The 15,132-nt window shown below is 35.8% G+C and overlaps 1 protein-coding gene across 4 annotated transcripts in view; it reads left to right on the forward strand.

The window, feature by feature from the left end:
* The window catches only part of LOC150082200 (E3 ubiquitin-protein ligase Siah1-like), a 44,053-nt gene that overhangs the window by 14,964 nt on the left and 13,957 nt on the right, over nucleotides 1-15,132 (forward strand). For all 4 annotated transcript variants that reach the window (XM_090380045.1, XM_090380043.1, XM_090380044.1 and 1 more), the window contains exons 3-5: nucleotides 6,922-7,092; nucleotides 9,360-9,492; nucleotides 13,091-13,197. In XM_090380045.1, coding sequence (XP_090236171.1) covers nucleotides 6,922-7,092; nucleotides 9,360-9,492; nucleotides 13,091-13,197 — 411 coding nt within the window. The remainder of the gene's footprint in view (nucleotides 1-6,921; nucleotides 7,093-9,359; nucleotides 9,493-13,090; nucleotides 13,198-15,132) is intronic.

Genomic DNA, 15,132 nt, shown 5'->3' on the forward strand with positions numbered 1-15,132 from the left:
TATGAAGAATTAATGCTGATAAGCAGATCAAGATTTTTGATCTTTCTTGGTGCCTCTGTAACATCCTGCTGTAAAAAAGAGTCATCCAGCAAATCCACAAAAATATTGCTAGTCTGTGAGTGACCAACCCCCAAGTTCTATTCAGTGTCTGAAAAGTTAAAATCCCCCATTATAAAATATTCTGATTTATTGGCCCACCCTATTTCATTGTACTCATCTGAGTCATTAGGCCTATAACAAACTCCTGCTCTCATTTTTGTTTTTTCCCGGTTCTTTTGTCACCTCAAGCTGTCTCAACATTGCACTGGCCACCCATGTCAACTGGATGCACTGACTTAGATTTTATGTGCTTAACTAAGAGCATAATCCCTCTCCCCTCTTGTCCTGTCTCTCCTTTCTCTATACGTTATACTCCCCCATATTGAAATTCTACATCCTTTATATCTGAGTGACATCACGTCTCCGATATCCCTATAATGTCTGCATTTGATGATTTGACTGGCACTTCAAATTATCAAATTAGCATTAGCATTAGCATTAGTAGAGGCATATGATGCAAGAAAGCAAGCTTATTCAGCATCAGCCAAAAAAAAAAAAAAACACACACCACTCCCATTTCACCCCTCCGTTCGTTCGAAATACCTGTCCAGTTGAGCTTTAAATTTGTTTAGGCTATCAACTTCAACAACAAGTGATGGAAGTCGGTTCCACCAACCAACCACCCGCTGGCCAAAGGCAAATTTCCGCACATCTATCCGACATCCATCCTTCCTCAATTTGAATTTATGCCCTCTGAGCTGATTATTCTGAGCAAGATGAAGAATCCCATTGGCATTGAGCATGCTCAAACCATTCAAAGCCTTATACACCTCTATCAGATCACCTCTCCGGTGCCTAGTCTCCAGACTCTGTAATTTGCAAAACTTAAGCCTTTCTTCGTAAGAGCAACCCTTTGTTCCATTCACTAATCTTGTTGCCCTTCTCTGTACCCGTTCCAGCAGCTCCACATCCTTCCTGAAATGAGGCCTCCAGACCTGTATACAGTACTCAAGATGTGGCCTAACCATTGCCTTATACAAGGGAATAATCACCTCCTTATCCCTGCTAGAAAAATTCCTCTTTATCATTGACAAGACACCATGAGCTACTCTTGCAGCTCGTCTGCACTGCTCAGAGAATTTCATATCTGCCTGCACAATTATCCCCAGGTCCTTTTCATTCTCCACCACTGTCAGTGTAGTACCGCAGAGTTGATACGTTGCTCTGGGGTTACTGTTTCCCATATGTAGTACTTTACATTTGTCAATGTTAAACTTCATTTGCCACCTCTCAGCCCATCTGTTCAACCTTTCCAGATCCTGTTGCAAAAAAAATTTATTTACTATGCTCCTAACATTGGTGTACATGCACTTGTTCTTACTCATAGTTACCCTAACACAGCCCATGTATTTCCTTTTTCTGTGATGACCCATAGGAAGCCTTGAAATCCCTGGTACTTGTACCTTACATTCTGGGCTGGTTCATGTTCCAATAGCAGTGTAAGAATCACTTTCACTTCTGTCTGTGTCTATTGTTAATCTATTAGTCTGTGCCCCTTCCCCACAAGCTAGCAGTTTCCAGCCATCTTAACACTCCCTCAATGGCATCAGCAAATATTCTTGCATTATTTCTATTGAAGTGTATCCCATCCCTGTAAAAGTAGTCTTACTTATTAACGGGCACAAACTGTGCTTAGAAAATTTCTATCCCTTGATCCTTGCTCATTCTCTCCATTGCCAAATTAATTGACAAGGTTGTCCTCATGTACTCCATATTGTGTTTAAGGAAGAATTGCACTTTCAAATTTAACTTGTGACATTTTCTCAACGTCGCCCTGTATATTTAAGTCGTTAATGTCATTACTGCCAACGTACCTCACCCTCTGTGCCCTTAAAAGATATCTGCTCTACAATATCATCATTTGCCACCAGCAGACATACCTACCTTTAGTGACTCCTACGAAGGGGGGATTAACATCAGGTGTCTGGTAGACGTAATTTTTGTTTAAATTTTATTCACTAGTAGATAGTATTTTAGTGTACAGTTTAATTTCTGTAATATATTGTAATTTTTTTTTTTAAGTTTAAATATTATCTAAATAATGGTTGTTACCAGATCTACTTACAGTGGAAAATCCAAGGACATTGTGACTCAGATGGAAATGCCTGTGGGCATTTCCATTGTGAGTCATTTCATGAGTTTGTCAATTGTATAGAATGTGGCATGTACTCTAGGGTCAGTCTAGTAGACAAACCAAGCTCAACTGATGATTCTTTTCTTTGCACTTGCACTGTAAAGAGTACTGATCTCAAATTAGAACTTGATGCACATGGTGATCCTTTGAAATTTTTATTCAAAATCATATTGATATTATTTAGCTCAAGTTCTGGATTTTATTATTTCAGCCACAACATATACAGGTAATGAAATGGGTAGCACCTAGTAGCCAAAGCTCTTTTTTTGGTTTATCCCACTGTCTTTATTTTTGTTAATATATTCAGTGAACCCTTGAAAGGATATTGTTTTTTTTTTTTTTTATATATATTTATATGCACAGTACAATCTGCAAGAATATCTAAGATTATACATGCCAGTATAAACACAACTAGTCCAAGGAACCACGCATTAGTTCACCATTATATATTAGTAACATACAATAACATCCCAATTAAAATTTTCACTAAACTTCTCTTATCCTTCAATGGGATATACATTGTTAAACAACTTACCAACTCATCAGCCAAATTCAAGAGCCCTAACAAGAAATCTTCTAAATCTATATGGAATCCCTCTTCCCGATTCACTTTTACTGAAAGAAAGTGAAAATATCATAGTTAATAATTCTATTGAACAATATAACTAAACTAGAAGTTGAGTCACTGAAGAAATGAGTGCTTGCCTCAGAAACAAATGTAACTGGGACCTTCTCAGGGACTCGGGTGTCTCGTGACCTGTCAAGTAATGTACCCCACCTCTGATTCATGTCCAAGAAAACAATAGTCAAGTACTTACTGCTCTAGTTGAAGGAGGTTTAGTTTTATTGAGACACTATTTTCAGGGAAATGAGTAAAATTTTTTGTAACATAGATAGGTGAACCAGAACCAGGGTATGTTTGCCAGGAGCAACAATAAATAATGTTACCAATAGATTTTCAGACTTTAAAGGAGTAAAGAGAGTGAGAGATTATTATTCATGCGGGGGCTAACGATATTAAATGAACGTGACCTGATCATTTGTTGTTCTGACCAAAAATCACATCATGGCACTTATTAAGCATGAATCATTCTGAAAAACTGCAAGTTAAGTCAGAATATGTACACAAGTCTACCCAGATGCCATAGGAGGGATTATATACTGAAAGCCTTATGGATTAACTCAAGACTTGAGGGAATCTGTAAGGGGCTCTGGGGAGGGGAAGTTTTATCAGCTTGGCCTGCACTTTTTGGTAGGAGTCGTCTTTTTTTTTTTTTTTTTTTTTGGACGGCAGTATTCATTTGAACAAAGGTTGTGTAAAGGATTTTTGCCAATGTCACCGAGAATACCTTAATGGTTCAGGGAAACTGCTAGAGAAAGGGAAGAAGGATAATATAGATCCATGTTTATCTAATGATAGGGGTCGAATTAATGCTTGCACTAACCTCAAATTCTTGTTGTTGTTGCAACAGCAGATGTTGGCAAGGTGTTCTGAGGATAGCAGCCTTTCACATGAGTGGGAAGGTAAAGCAAGGGAAAAAAGCCTAAATAGCTTCAAGGGCTGTGTCAGGGTAGTAAACTATAAAACAATACTTAGTCTTAACTGAGTCTACAGTAATAACAGGAGTTGTCAGTAAAATGGCTGAATTTGAACTCCTGATTAGGACAACCAATGCCGACATAATAGGGCTAACAGAAATATGGTGGTGCTTGTAAATTGGGGATAATGAGTTCTACTATGGTATGTAATGTATTTAGGGAAGATAGAAGGGTGGTGGGGTCTTGCATCTTATCAAAAGCAGCCTAAGTGTGAAAAGAGCTTTTGCTACATCAGAAATTACATCTACCTGCACAGAATCTGTGTGGTATGAGTTCGTTGAAAGCAAAAGTATATGAGAGTGGAGTAATATACAGAACAGAAGACTATGAAGAGTATGATGAGAGTCTCTACATGAAGATGCAATAAGCAAGCAAGCGTGAATGTCATATTAAGCTTAACTTCCACCTGCCCCTTCTTAATTGAATTAAGTAGGAGGGAAACTCACCATGGAGAACAAAATTTTGAAATAAACTAGATGATTATTTGTACCAGCATGTTAAGGAAAATACTAGGGATGAGAATATTCTTAACCTCATCATTAGTCACGAATCAGATGAAATCACAGTGCTTAAAGTACAGGAACCATTGGCAGGTAGTGATTATGCAATTGTTGGTTGAAAGATGTATGCTACACAGCTTGAGAACCCGGAACCTTAGAGGGAACCTGATTGAAGTTTATAAGGCTCTGAGAGGGATTAGTAAAATGAATGAAGGCAGAATTTTAACTATTATAAAGAATTCCAGAACAAACAAGGGAACATAAATTCAGATTACAGTAGTGAAGTTTAGATTAGTTTTTGTAGGAAGTTTTCTTTTAGCTAGCGAGTTTAAAAAAAAAAAAAAAACTACTGGAAGGTTGCCTCCACAGGTAGTTGAGGCTGACCATTTGAAGAAAGAATTTCAAAAGTTCAACTGGGTAGTTAGTTACATAAGTTGGGAAGTGCATAATTTGTATTTTCCTACCTACCTGCCTTTTTTTTTTTTTTTTGTCTGTAGCAAAATCTTGTAGCTTCCTTGCACTGTGTGGCTATACTAATACTATCCTTTTTGCACAATATATATTTCCTGTTTCCCTGACAGCAGAGTCACCAATTATAGCTACCTTCTGTAGAACCAGTGCATTCTGCCTTGTGATTGCCACTGTTTTTTTGCTGATGCACATGCACACTTAATTCCTTTGAAGGCACCACTCTGTTCTTCAAGCTGTCATAAATGCCCATCAGAACACTAAGTTGATGCCTAATATTCTCACAAATTTTATTAAAATTGGCTAAAATATCCCTAAGTATGATGTGAGGCTGCACCTAGGTGATGAAAATGATTTGATGAAATCAGATACACTTAGACCTGAACAAGATTATTGGTAGGATAGACTTTGGGGGGGGGGTTTATGGAATGAATTATTATTAAATGTAAAATATTTATAAAATGACTTGAAAATATGATATCAAAATAGAACTAATAAGACTGGTTTGAGGGATGGTCAACAAATATTTGTCCTCACCTAGGAACATTTGAGTAGGGATTTGAAACTTGGCTGGCAATTTCATCCTTCTCCATATAATTAACTTCTATAGTTACACATTTTTCCCATTTGTGAGTAAGCTCTTTCAGGCTTCGTGAATAGAACTCCTCGCTTTCAGCATAAAACCAAGCTTCCACTTTATTAATTACTTCATCAGTCTAAAATGCGGTCTCATAATGAATTCTGCATTTTAGAGATCAGGAAGAAGTCTGAAGCTGAGAGAGTGGGGGAAAAAGTTGAGTGCTGCAGATTTTCCAAGCCACACCTGGTTGCAAACACCACTGTGATTGCAGTGTTATGATCAGAAGCATTGCCTGCTAGGAGGCAGACATCTTTGGATAGCTTCCTGCATTTAGTCAACTTGATAGCCTCTCAGCTTTCCCAGGAGGTTTCTGTAGTATTCTCTAGTGTTGCTGTTCCCTTTTGGAGGTGGTAATCTCTAAGGATAATACTGTTAGTCTCAGAAGACTGATGTGACCTTGGCAGATAATTGAATCTAGGCTCTTTTGGGGTTTGGTGAAGGTAAATGTGCCGACCGGGCTAGCCGGGTGGGTAAAGTGCCTGCCTGGCAACCCAAAGGTCGCGGGTTCGAATCCTGCCTCGGGCTTGGATCAAAGTACTGCAAAAACCTTGGGAGGTGCATTATGGCCACAGAAGCTGATGCGCCAACAACTACAAACAAAAAAAAAAAAAAAAAAAAAAAAAAGGTAAATGTCTTCCATTGTTTTCTCGTCTGTTTTGTTTCTGGGTAGTGATTGTACCTAGCATTCATCCATAGTTAAAATTCATTAAAAGAAGTCATTAACATTTTCTCTACAAACTTCCAATAATTGTGCAGAACACTTTTGAGGAGGTGTCAACAATATTGTAGCCCATCGGGCTGCCACCTTAGACACGTGCAGGAATTTGTGCATTATGGTGCAAACAGACCCACAGCTAATGTTCACTTCATTTGCTATAAAAATTTATGATCATATATCTGTTTTCAAGAACTAATTGTTCTACTTTATCCACAGCAGGATCTTGGCTGAGATTTGGCCTCTCTTCGGTTATCATGCAGACTAATTCACCTGCGTTTCAACTGCCTTTTCCAATTTTTTGCCATCTCATTTGATGGGCTACATTAGCTGTGGTCCTCCATATATGCAACTTTTTTCTTCTCGTGAATTTGTTTTGCTTCTTTGCCTTGCAAATGAAGAAATTTTATAACAGATTGGACTTCCAACCTTTTCCAATGTACCACCCCTGAAAGATATTGAAGGGTAGAGCAAGATTGGATTTCTTTTTTCTTTAAATACGTGAAATATGTCTTTAGAGGTAGATATAATAAAATACTTCTAGAATATTTAAAAACAAAGAAAATAATTTAAAAAAAAAGTTTATTGCATTTCATAGTGATATTTGTAATTTTCTCTTTGGTACATATAAGTTGGCAGGTTTGGGTATGTGCTGACAGTTGTCTTGAATTATTAAATTCATTTTTACAGTGAATTTATATTGGGAAATGATTTATTTTGAATTTAAATATTTATGCATGCAGCTTAATTTTTCCTATTTATTCAGCTCCATCACAGACTACAACAGCAACGCCAGCTGATCTTGCCAGTCTATTTGAGTGTCCTGTTTGTTTTGATTATGTGCTTCCGCCAATTCTTCAGTGTCAGAATGGACATCTTGTTTGTTCTACATGTAGACAAAAACTTACTTGTTGTCCATCATGTAGGGGTCCAATAGGTAAGTAAATTCAGTTTTATTTATAAACCCCTCCCTTTTTAATATCAAATGTTAGCATGTTAAACAGTTTTGATGTCAATTTTGAGTTAATTATATTTTGCATAAAAAATCCACTTATGAGAGAGAGAGAGAGAGAGAGAGAGAGACATATCAATATGGAATTAATTCGTTTGGAAAACTGTTGCATTAAATTTGTTTAATGAAAAAATATTAATAATAGCAATAACTGGTGCAGTTACCAATCTAGTAAAGATGAATAATTTTAAAGAATAATCCTTTGGAAAATATTCTTTACTTGCATCACTAATTATGCATAAAAATGCTGATGGGCATTGTGAACTTAAAATGCATAGGATGCTTAAGTGTAAACCCGAAATATTAATTTTAAAAGGATTTACAGTATCATGATTAAAATTTTAATGATACACAGATAGTGTTAGTTGGTTGGTTGGCACCTCCATGGGCAGGAGCAGCAGTGTGTAGCACACGCTTCTTGATTAGACCGGGGTTCGAGCCCGTGACCACCAAATATGGAAGATGCGGAAAGGTCAGGGAATGACCACTGCATATCCCCAGAGCAGTATGGCCTTAGTTGCTAATGCTCCTAAAAACCAAATAACAACAACAATAGTGTTAGTTGATAAATTATTTCAACATTAAACTATCCCAGGGTGACCAACCTGCAGCATATATGCAAATTGTAGCATGTACAGCTTTTGTTAGTGGTACACCTCCTGAGGCGAAGAAAACAATGTAAGAAATTTATACAACTGATTTTGAAAATTCTGAAATTAAACTAAACAGTCTGAATATATGCTTTTAAATATTAATTTGTTCTTAATTTTACTTGGCTGTCTGACATGAGAGTGAAAGTATTGTAAAAAATCAGATCAGAAGTTAAATTAATTTGTGAAATTGCAATGTGCAGTGTGAAATGTTTTTTTGTAAGATAAAAATTTCATAAATTGTTGCTCAATTGGGAGTTTATTGTATTTCACTAAGGCCTGTATTTTTCAATTTTGTTTATGCAGTATCTTATTTCTAATAAAAAAAATTAAAAAAAGGCAATAAAATTGAAAAGCCATTTTTGATAACTGAAAGTGTTTTTCTGACGTGGAGTAATTGAGAATATACTGCGATATTTAATGAGAACACTACTTTATACATTATCCTCCTTCAGGGGATACCCTGCTGATGAATGTTATCAATGGAGATTATTTGGTGTATACAAACATTTGGACAAGGGAGTCTGCTAAATTAATAAGCATGTCTGAGTAAACTATTTACTTTGGATGATTACATATAAAAAGGAATGAATGAAGGGTCTTCTTTGAAAGGGTTTCTGAGGGTAATCCATAAAATTTATATGATTGGCCCTTAGAAGTGAAATTATACATTACTGAAATCTGAAACCATTGATGTTTGAGGCTATAAAAATTTGCTTATTATTATTTTTGATCCAGTTGCCTATGCTTGAAATGTAGTTTAAAAGATTTTATTTTTGGTAGCATAAATTATCATACTATAGCTGAAATGTACCAGAGACTGCAGTGGAACTGAACTGTTGGCTTTTGTGTAGAAAAATTTTTTTAAAGAATGCTGAGGACAGCTACTCTGCCACATGTCTGTTGACAGATTAAATATAGTAATTACTAGATTAACTTGCTGAAATGCTGGAGTTAGTTCTGTATGATATAAGTCCATATGAAAAGGCATTTATTTAAAATGCAAGTTCAGGTTTGTAAAAACAGGCACTAGAAAGAAATAGGACAGTATTGTTTGATATTCTTCAGGTTCAGTTTTCCATCCAGGCCTATGGCTGCAATAGCTAATTTTGTGAAATAGAAGCAGACACGATAGTCGTAAATGTTCAGGATGACTTTAAAGAAATAATAATGTTATTCAGGATACAGATGACAGAAAATCAATTTCTTCATGTGAATAATCATGCTGAGTTACAGAACATGTACGATTTAATTATTAAATTTTCTGTAATTTTATACAATAATGATTCTTTCATTATTATGCATAAAACAGATTACTTTGGTTTTATGGCAAATATTCTTTGATCCCTTAATGCCAGTTATAATTAAGTTTAATTGTATATACATAATTGAGTTTAACTATATATATATATTTAGCATATACAATGAAGTTGCTTTTTTATTGTTAACTATATCACAACAAATTTGCAGTTTGTGAACTTGCAAGCAGCATATATGAACAACTTTTTTTTTTTTTTTTTTTTTTTTAATTTTTCTATGTAGGTAACATTCGTAACTTAGCAATGGAAAAGGTCGCCAGTACTGTAATGTTTCCTTGCAAGTATTCAGCCTCTGGTTGTAAGGCACAACTGCTTCACACAGATAAATGTGATCATGAAGAAACATGTGAATTTAGGTGAGGAAAAGCGATTACTGTTTTGAGTTTTGGTAGCGACTATGTTAATTTTAAAATAGTATTAGTAAATGATGCAAGGAAGCAAGCTTACATGGCATCAGCCAAAAAAAGAAAAGTAAAATAAATAAACAAAAAAAAAAAAAAAATCCATTAACTGTCCATATCCTGTAATAATTTGTCTAATTCCTCCTTAAATTTATTCAAACTACCTGTTATCACAGTTGTTATCTCGCAATCAACTACTGTCTGGCTGAAAGAAAAATTTTATATATGTATTGGCGCCTCCATAGCCAGGTGGGCAGGAGCAGCAGTGTGTAGCACACGCTTCTTGATTAGACCTGGGTTTGAGCCCGTGACCACCAAATGCGGAGGATGCGGAAAGGTCAGGGAATGATCACCGCATATCCACAGAGCAATATGGCCTTAGTTGCTAATGCTCCTAAAAAAAAAACTAAATAACAACAAATAAATAATATATGTATCCTGTAGCCATCCTTTTTCATTTGAAAAGTGTTCTGTTATGGGTGTTGTTTGAAAAGGAGTAAGATGTCATCAACATTTAGTTTACTCGATCCATTTAAAGCCTTAAATGCTTCAATTAGATGTCCTCTCAGGTGCCAGATTTTCATACATTGCAATTTGCAGAACTGAAGTCTTTCTTGGTAAGCATATCCTTTTGTTACCCTCACTAATTTTATTGCTCTTGACTGAACCCATTCCAACAGATCCACATAATTCCCTAAAACGAGGCTTCAAGACCTGTATGCAGTACAGGTGCAGCCTTATCATTGCCTTCTAAACTAGAAATATCATCTCATTCCTGCTGGTAAAATTCCTGATTGTCATTAGAAACTATCACTAGAAACTATCAAAGGCTATCAATTTGGAAGTTGATAGCCTAAATAAGTTTAAGGCTCAGCTGGACAGGTATTTCGAACGAACAGAGGGGTGAAGTGGACGTGGTTATTTTTTATTTATTTATTATTATTTTTTTTGGCTGATGCTGCATAAGCTTGCTTTCTTGCATGAAATGCCTCTACTAATGCTAATGCTAAACCCCATGAGCTGCCCTAGCAATATACATCTGCACTGCCCAGAGAACTTAATGTCAAATTGCAAAATTATCCCCAAGGTCTTTTTCATTCTCTACTATCTTAGTGTGTACCACACAGTGTATGTTATTCTAGAATTACTGCTACCAATATGCAGTATCTTGCACTTTTTAAGGCTAAACTTCTCTTGCCACTTCAGCCCAACTGCCTAATTTTCCTATACCTTGTTGGAGGAGTACCTTTTGTGTCATCTGTAAACTTAGATAATTGTGCATGGTGTAGCTGAGTGGTCATCTGGAAGGGTGCAGAAGCATACTCACTTGGGTGGACCCCGGTTCAAACCTACATGATTGCTAAATATGATTAATGATTGCATCCATTGTCAAAACAAATATTGTAAACACTTCTGACCTGGCATTCGTGCCATAGTATAAACAAGAACATTAAGCCTGATACACCTTCATCAGTATCATTAATAAATATTGAAAACAACAATGGACCAACACTGAACCCTGGGGGACTTCACTAATAACAATATTCCAAGAAGAGCCAGTGCTCATTGATAACCAGTCTTTGTCTTTTTTCACTCAGCCATCCCTTTATCCATAGTAGCAGCATTTCCACTAATGCTACACTGCTCCAATTTTTACAGCAGTTTTTCATTTGGACAGTATAGAAAGCTTTTCTGAAATCTAAGTATATGATGTCAGAATTATTTTTTGCATCCAGTTCCTTTGTTTCTGTGTCATAGTAGCCAGTCAAATTGGTCAGAGAGGATCTTCTCTCAGCGAATCCATGTTATGGCTGCCATTAACTGCATTCCTTTCCAGGTGGTCTTGCTTTACTTCTTTTGCCAGTGACTATGGAACAGAAGTCAAGCTTATAGGTCTGTAATTATTCACTTCACTGTATTTTTTTATCTTATTTTAGGAAACCACAAACAAGTTATTAGAACCAAGAGCACTTAGTACTGTGCATGGATTTAAGGTTGAGAAGATGAAAAAAGATACTTGTTGATATTAGACTTGAATTTCTATAGATTGTTAGACTCGAATTTCTTGAATTTTCAGGAAATATGTGTGAGGGGAGGTTGTTCCAGAAAATATAAGTTGAAGGAATAAATGATGAAGAAGAAAAGTTGGTTCTGCAAGTTTGAAGTTCGAAAGTAAAAGGATACTGACTGGTTGTGGCACATCTTCAGACTGGTTAGGAAGAGAGAGAGCAAAATTATAAAAGCCAATTCAGAAGAACAGTGCCCATGGAAGTGTCTGTATGAAAAGCATACAGCAGAAACAGAATGTCTATGAGATGGCTAAAGGTTTGCTTATCTCTTTTGTTACATCTTTTAATATAATTAGGTAGATCCCATCAGTTCTGGGTGTCTTATTTTTCTAAGCTTGAACAATTTGTTTTTCACTTTCTTTTCAATCTTTACGACAAAATCATTTAGCTACCATTTGTAACTGGGGTTACTTCTGATATTCCCATTCCTAAAAACATTCTTCACAGGTGACTGTAGGTGTAGAATATTTATTTAGCTTGTCAGCTACCTGAGCAGGATCACCAGTAGTTAAGCCATTCATGTTTAGTGGGCCAGTGTGGTTCATTGCTTTCCTTCTAGTGTTAACATAAGCCAAGAATGCTTTGCATTCTTAGCCGAAGACATCTCATAATCTGCCTTATCTTGCTTAACCCTTTTAGTAACTTGATTGTAAACTAATTTTACTTACTGCAGGTTATCTGTGTTCCCTGTTATAATTATCCCATGCATTTTTGATGTGAAACATCCTTGGGGGGTACCTATAACTGAGTAAATCTGATCAGTCACGAAAAATGCATCACGGAAGTGACATCATTTGCAGCTTCTGCCAGAGGCACTTCTAATGCTCCTACTACTAGTCTGTGCTGAGCACTCAATAGTAGTGTGATTAGAGTGCATGACCCATTTTTCGCAACTGGTACGATATCTAGAGTTCTAGTGAATTGATTTACAAAATTCAAATACCATTAGTTTGAATTTCATCAAACTGCATTAGATAAACACAAAAAAAAATCAAACCAAAAAAAAAAAAAAAAACCACATGTGTACCTTGTACGCATGAAAGATGTTTTATTTTATGTGAAAACATCCTTGGCTTGGAAGAGGTTAGCAGAATCCAGGCCAATAGCCTAATTACCCATTTGATTGTAGCCATTTGTTGAATAGTATTATGTCACAATCATACTTCCTGCAGTAGTAACAGTATGCCATCCAAAAATGATGTGGTTAATACCCTTTCTAGTAACACAGAAAATAAGTTGACTAGAAATTTAAAGAAATTTGCCTTTGGTAAAATAAAACAAGGATTAATATTTGTAAAATTAATATATAAAATATAGTATAATAGTAGCATTAAAATATGACCACCTTGAAGTTCCTAAGGTATAATAATAATGTCAAAAAATGTTGAATTTATTACTTTTTTGCTATTTTAATTTTAGTGTTTTAGTAAATAATTGGAAAATGACTCATTTAAATGTGAAGTATTCTCTTTTTCCTCATGTAGACCTTATTCTTGCCCTTGTCCTGGAGCATCATGTAAATGGCAGGGTTCATTGGAACAGGTTATGCCTCATTTGATGCATTCACACAAATCAATAACAACTCTTCAAGGTATTATAAATACTATTTTTACTTTAATATTATTGTTAAATAATTATTTCTGTATATACTTTTAATTTCAGTATAATTATACTGATCTATTACTTAATTATAAGTGCTGCTATTCAGTATATACATGAGGATGATATACTGAAAATGGTGACCAGATAAATGCACACATGAAAAAACCCCACTGTCATAAATGCTCATAGAGAAAAATGCTCACACAGAAGAATGCTCACATTATTTTTAGTTTACAAAAAACAAATTATTTCATATTTCAAAACGCAACAAAATGTTGAATTTATATATTTTATTTCTACTTCTATACGATGTATTTTAATATAACTTTTATTTTCATATTTTAACCTTGAATAAGTCTGAGTGCTCTGGTTTTATGGAAACTAAAGCCTTTTATTTTATTTATAAAAATAAATATTTTTTTCTCTGTCTTGCAAAGTGAACAGTCAATACTTTTTATCAACAAACAACTAATTCAGACATATTTCAGTGATTTATTTATTTGTCAAGGATTTGAATAGAATTTTCATTACTGTAAGTTAGCCAAGCTCTGCAAGTATTTCAGTTTATCTTCTACCTGCTCATATTCCTGCACAAAAGTGGCAACCAAGTCATGCAGTACATTATATCTTCTCTTTTTCACCTCTAGACGTACCTGCCTGTGCATTAGCCAGTGTCAATCTGTGGCAAGCCAGGTCCCTCTTCAGTCCATCAAACAAAAACCACATGCTGGGATGACTGCAGTGGAATAGGGAATTAAGTGCATTGTGAAATCCCTCACAGCAGTTTGTAGTTTTAGGCGACCATTCAAGAGCTGCATCATCATGATTCCATATTCTTATTGGAAACTGGGGATCTCTACCCGCTACATCCTCAATGTACGTGGAAAAGAAGTATGTGAGCACCTCATTACAGCTCTCTTCATCTGGAAATGTGGCGGCAAGCTCATCAAAGACACTCCTCACATCATGGACTGGGAAAAAGGTAAATGCAGCAAGAGACTTCAGCTTGAGTTTTATATCAGTTTCAAATTCAGTCTTCAAGCCATCATTATTGCTGAGTTTCCTGATGAGACTCTGACACAGATGGAAATAGACTTTGACCTCAGTGTGTGTGGAAAGACGAGCCTTCTCAAAATCCACTAAAACCTTTTGAAGCACCAGATTTGGAACTAATGATTTCAAAAAAAACTAATGCTTTATGATTTCAAACATTCTATTATAAGTATCCAAGTTCATTTTCTGTAACAAAATGTAAATACATGGCAGATATGAATTTACCCACCTTGGCATGCCATGTATACAGTTGGTAAAACATGTTTGGAACTTTATCAAAGGTGCCATCTCCATAAATTGTATCTTTGTTCAGTTCAACCAAGAGTTCTTTATCACCTAAAACCAGAATTCTGTCTGGATCATCCACACCTGAATCATGAAGCATCAGTTGGCAGTATTTCTCAGGAATGTCAAAATTTATTTCAAATGTCAATATATAAACAGAATGTCAAAATATGTCAGAAGCCAGCATACCAAACGCTGGCTTTACAGAACTTTTCATTTATAAACATATTCTTCGTTCACATCAATGTGTATGCGGGCCTTGTGCTACTTCTCCAAATTTTCATTGATTATGCGACAAACAGTTGACTGGGAGGTTCCCACATGTGACGCTATAGCTCTTTGGATTTTTGGATTTTCACCGACAACGAGCAACTGCACTTTTCGTACTACCTCCCTCGTTTGACTTGGAGCAGGTTGCAGTTCCTTCGGTGTTTTCCGCCCACTTGCTTTGTGGAATTTTTCCTTTGCCATTCAAAACCTTATGGATACCAAACTTCGATACACTAAAATTTTTCGACTTGCACTATCAATAATTTTCGCATAACTGTACCCTTCTTCAGAAAGCGCGGTTATGTAATCTTCCAAC

Source organism: Mastigoproctus giganteus, chromosome 8 (genome assembly GCF_048544385.1).
Source record: "Mastigoproctus giganteus isolate SK-2022 chromosome 8, ASM4854438v1, whole genome shotgun sequence".
Classification (NCBI taxonomy): Eukaryota; Metazoa; Arthropoda; class Arachnida; order Uropygi; family Thelyphonidae; genus Mastigoproctus; species Mastigoproctus giganteus.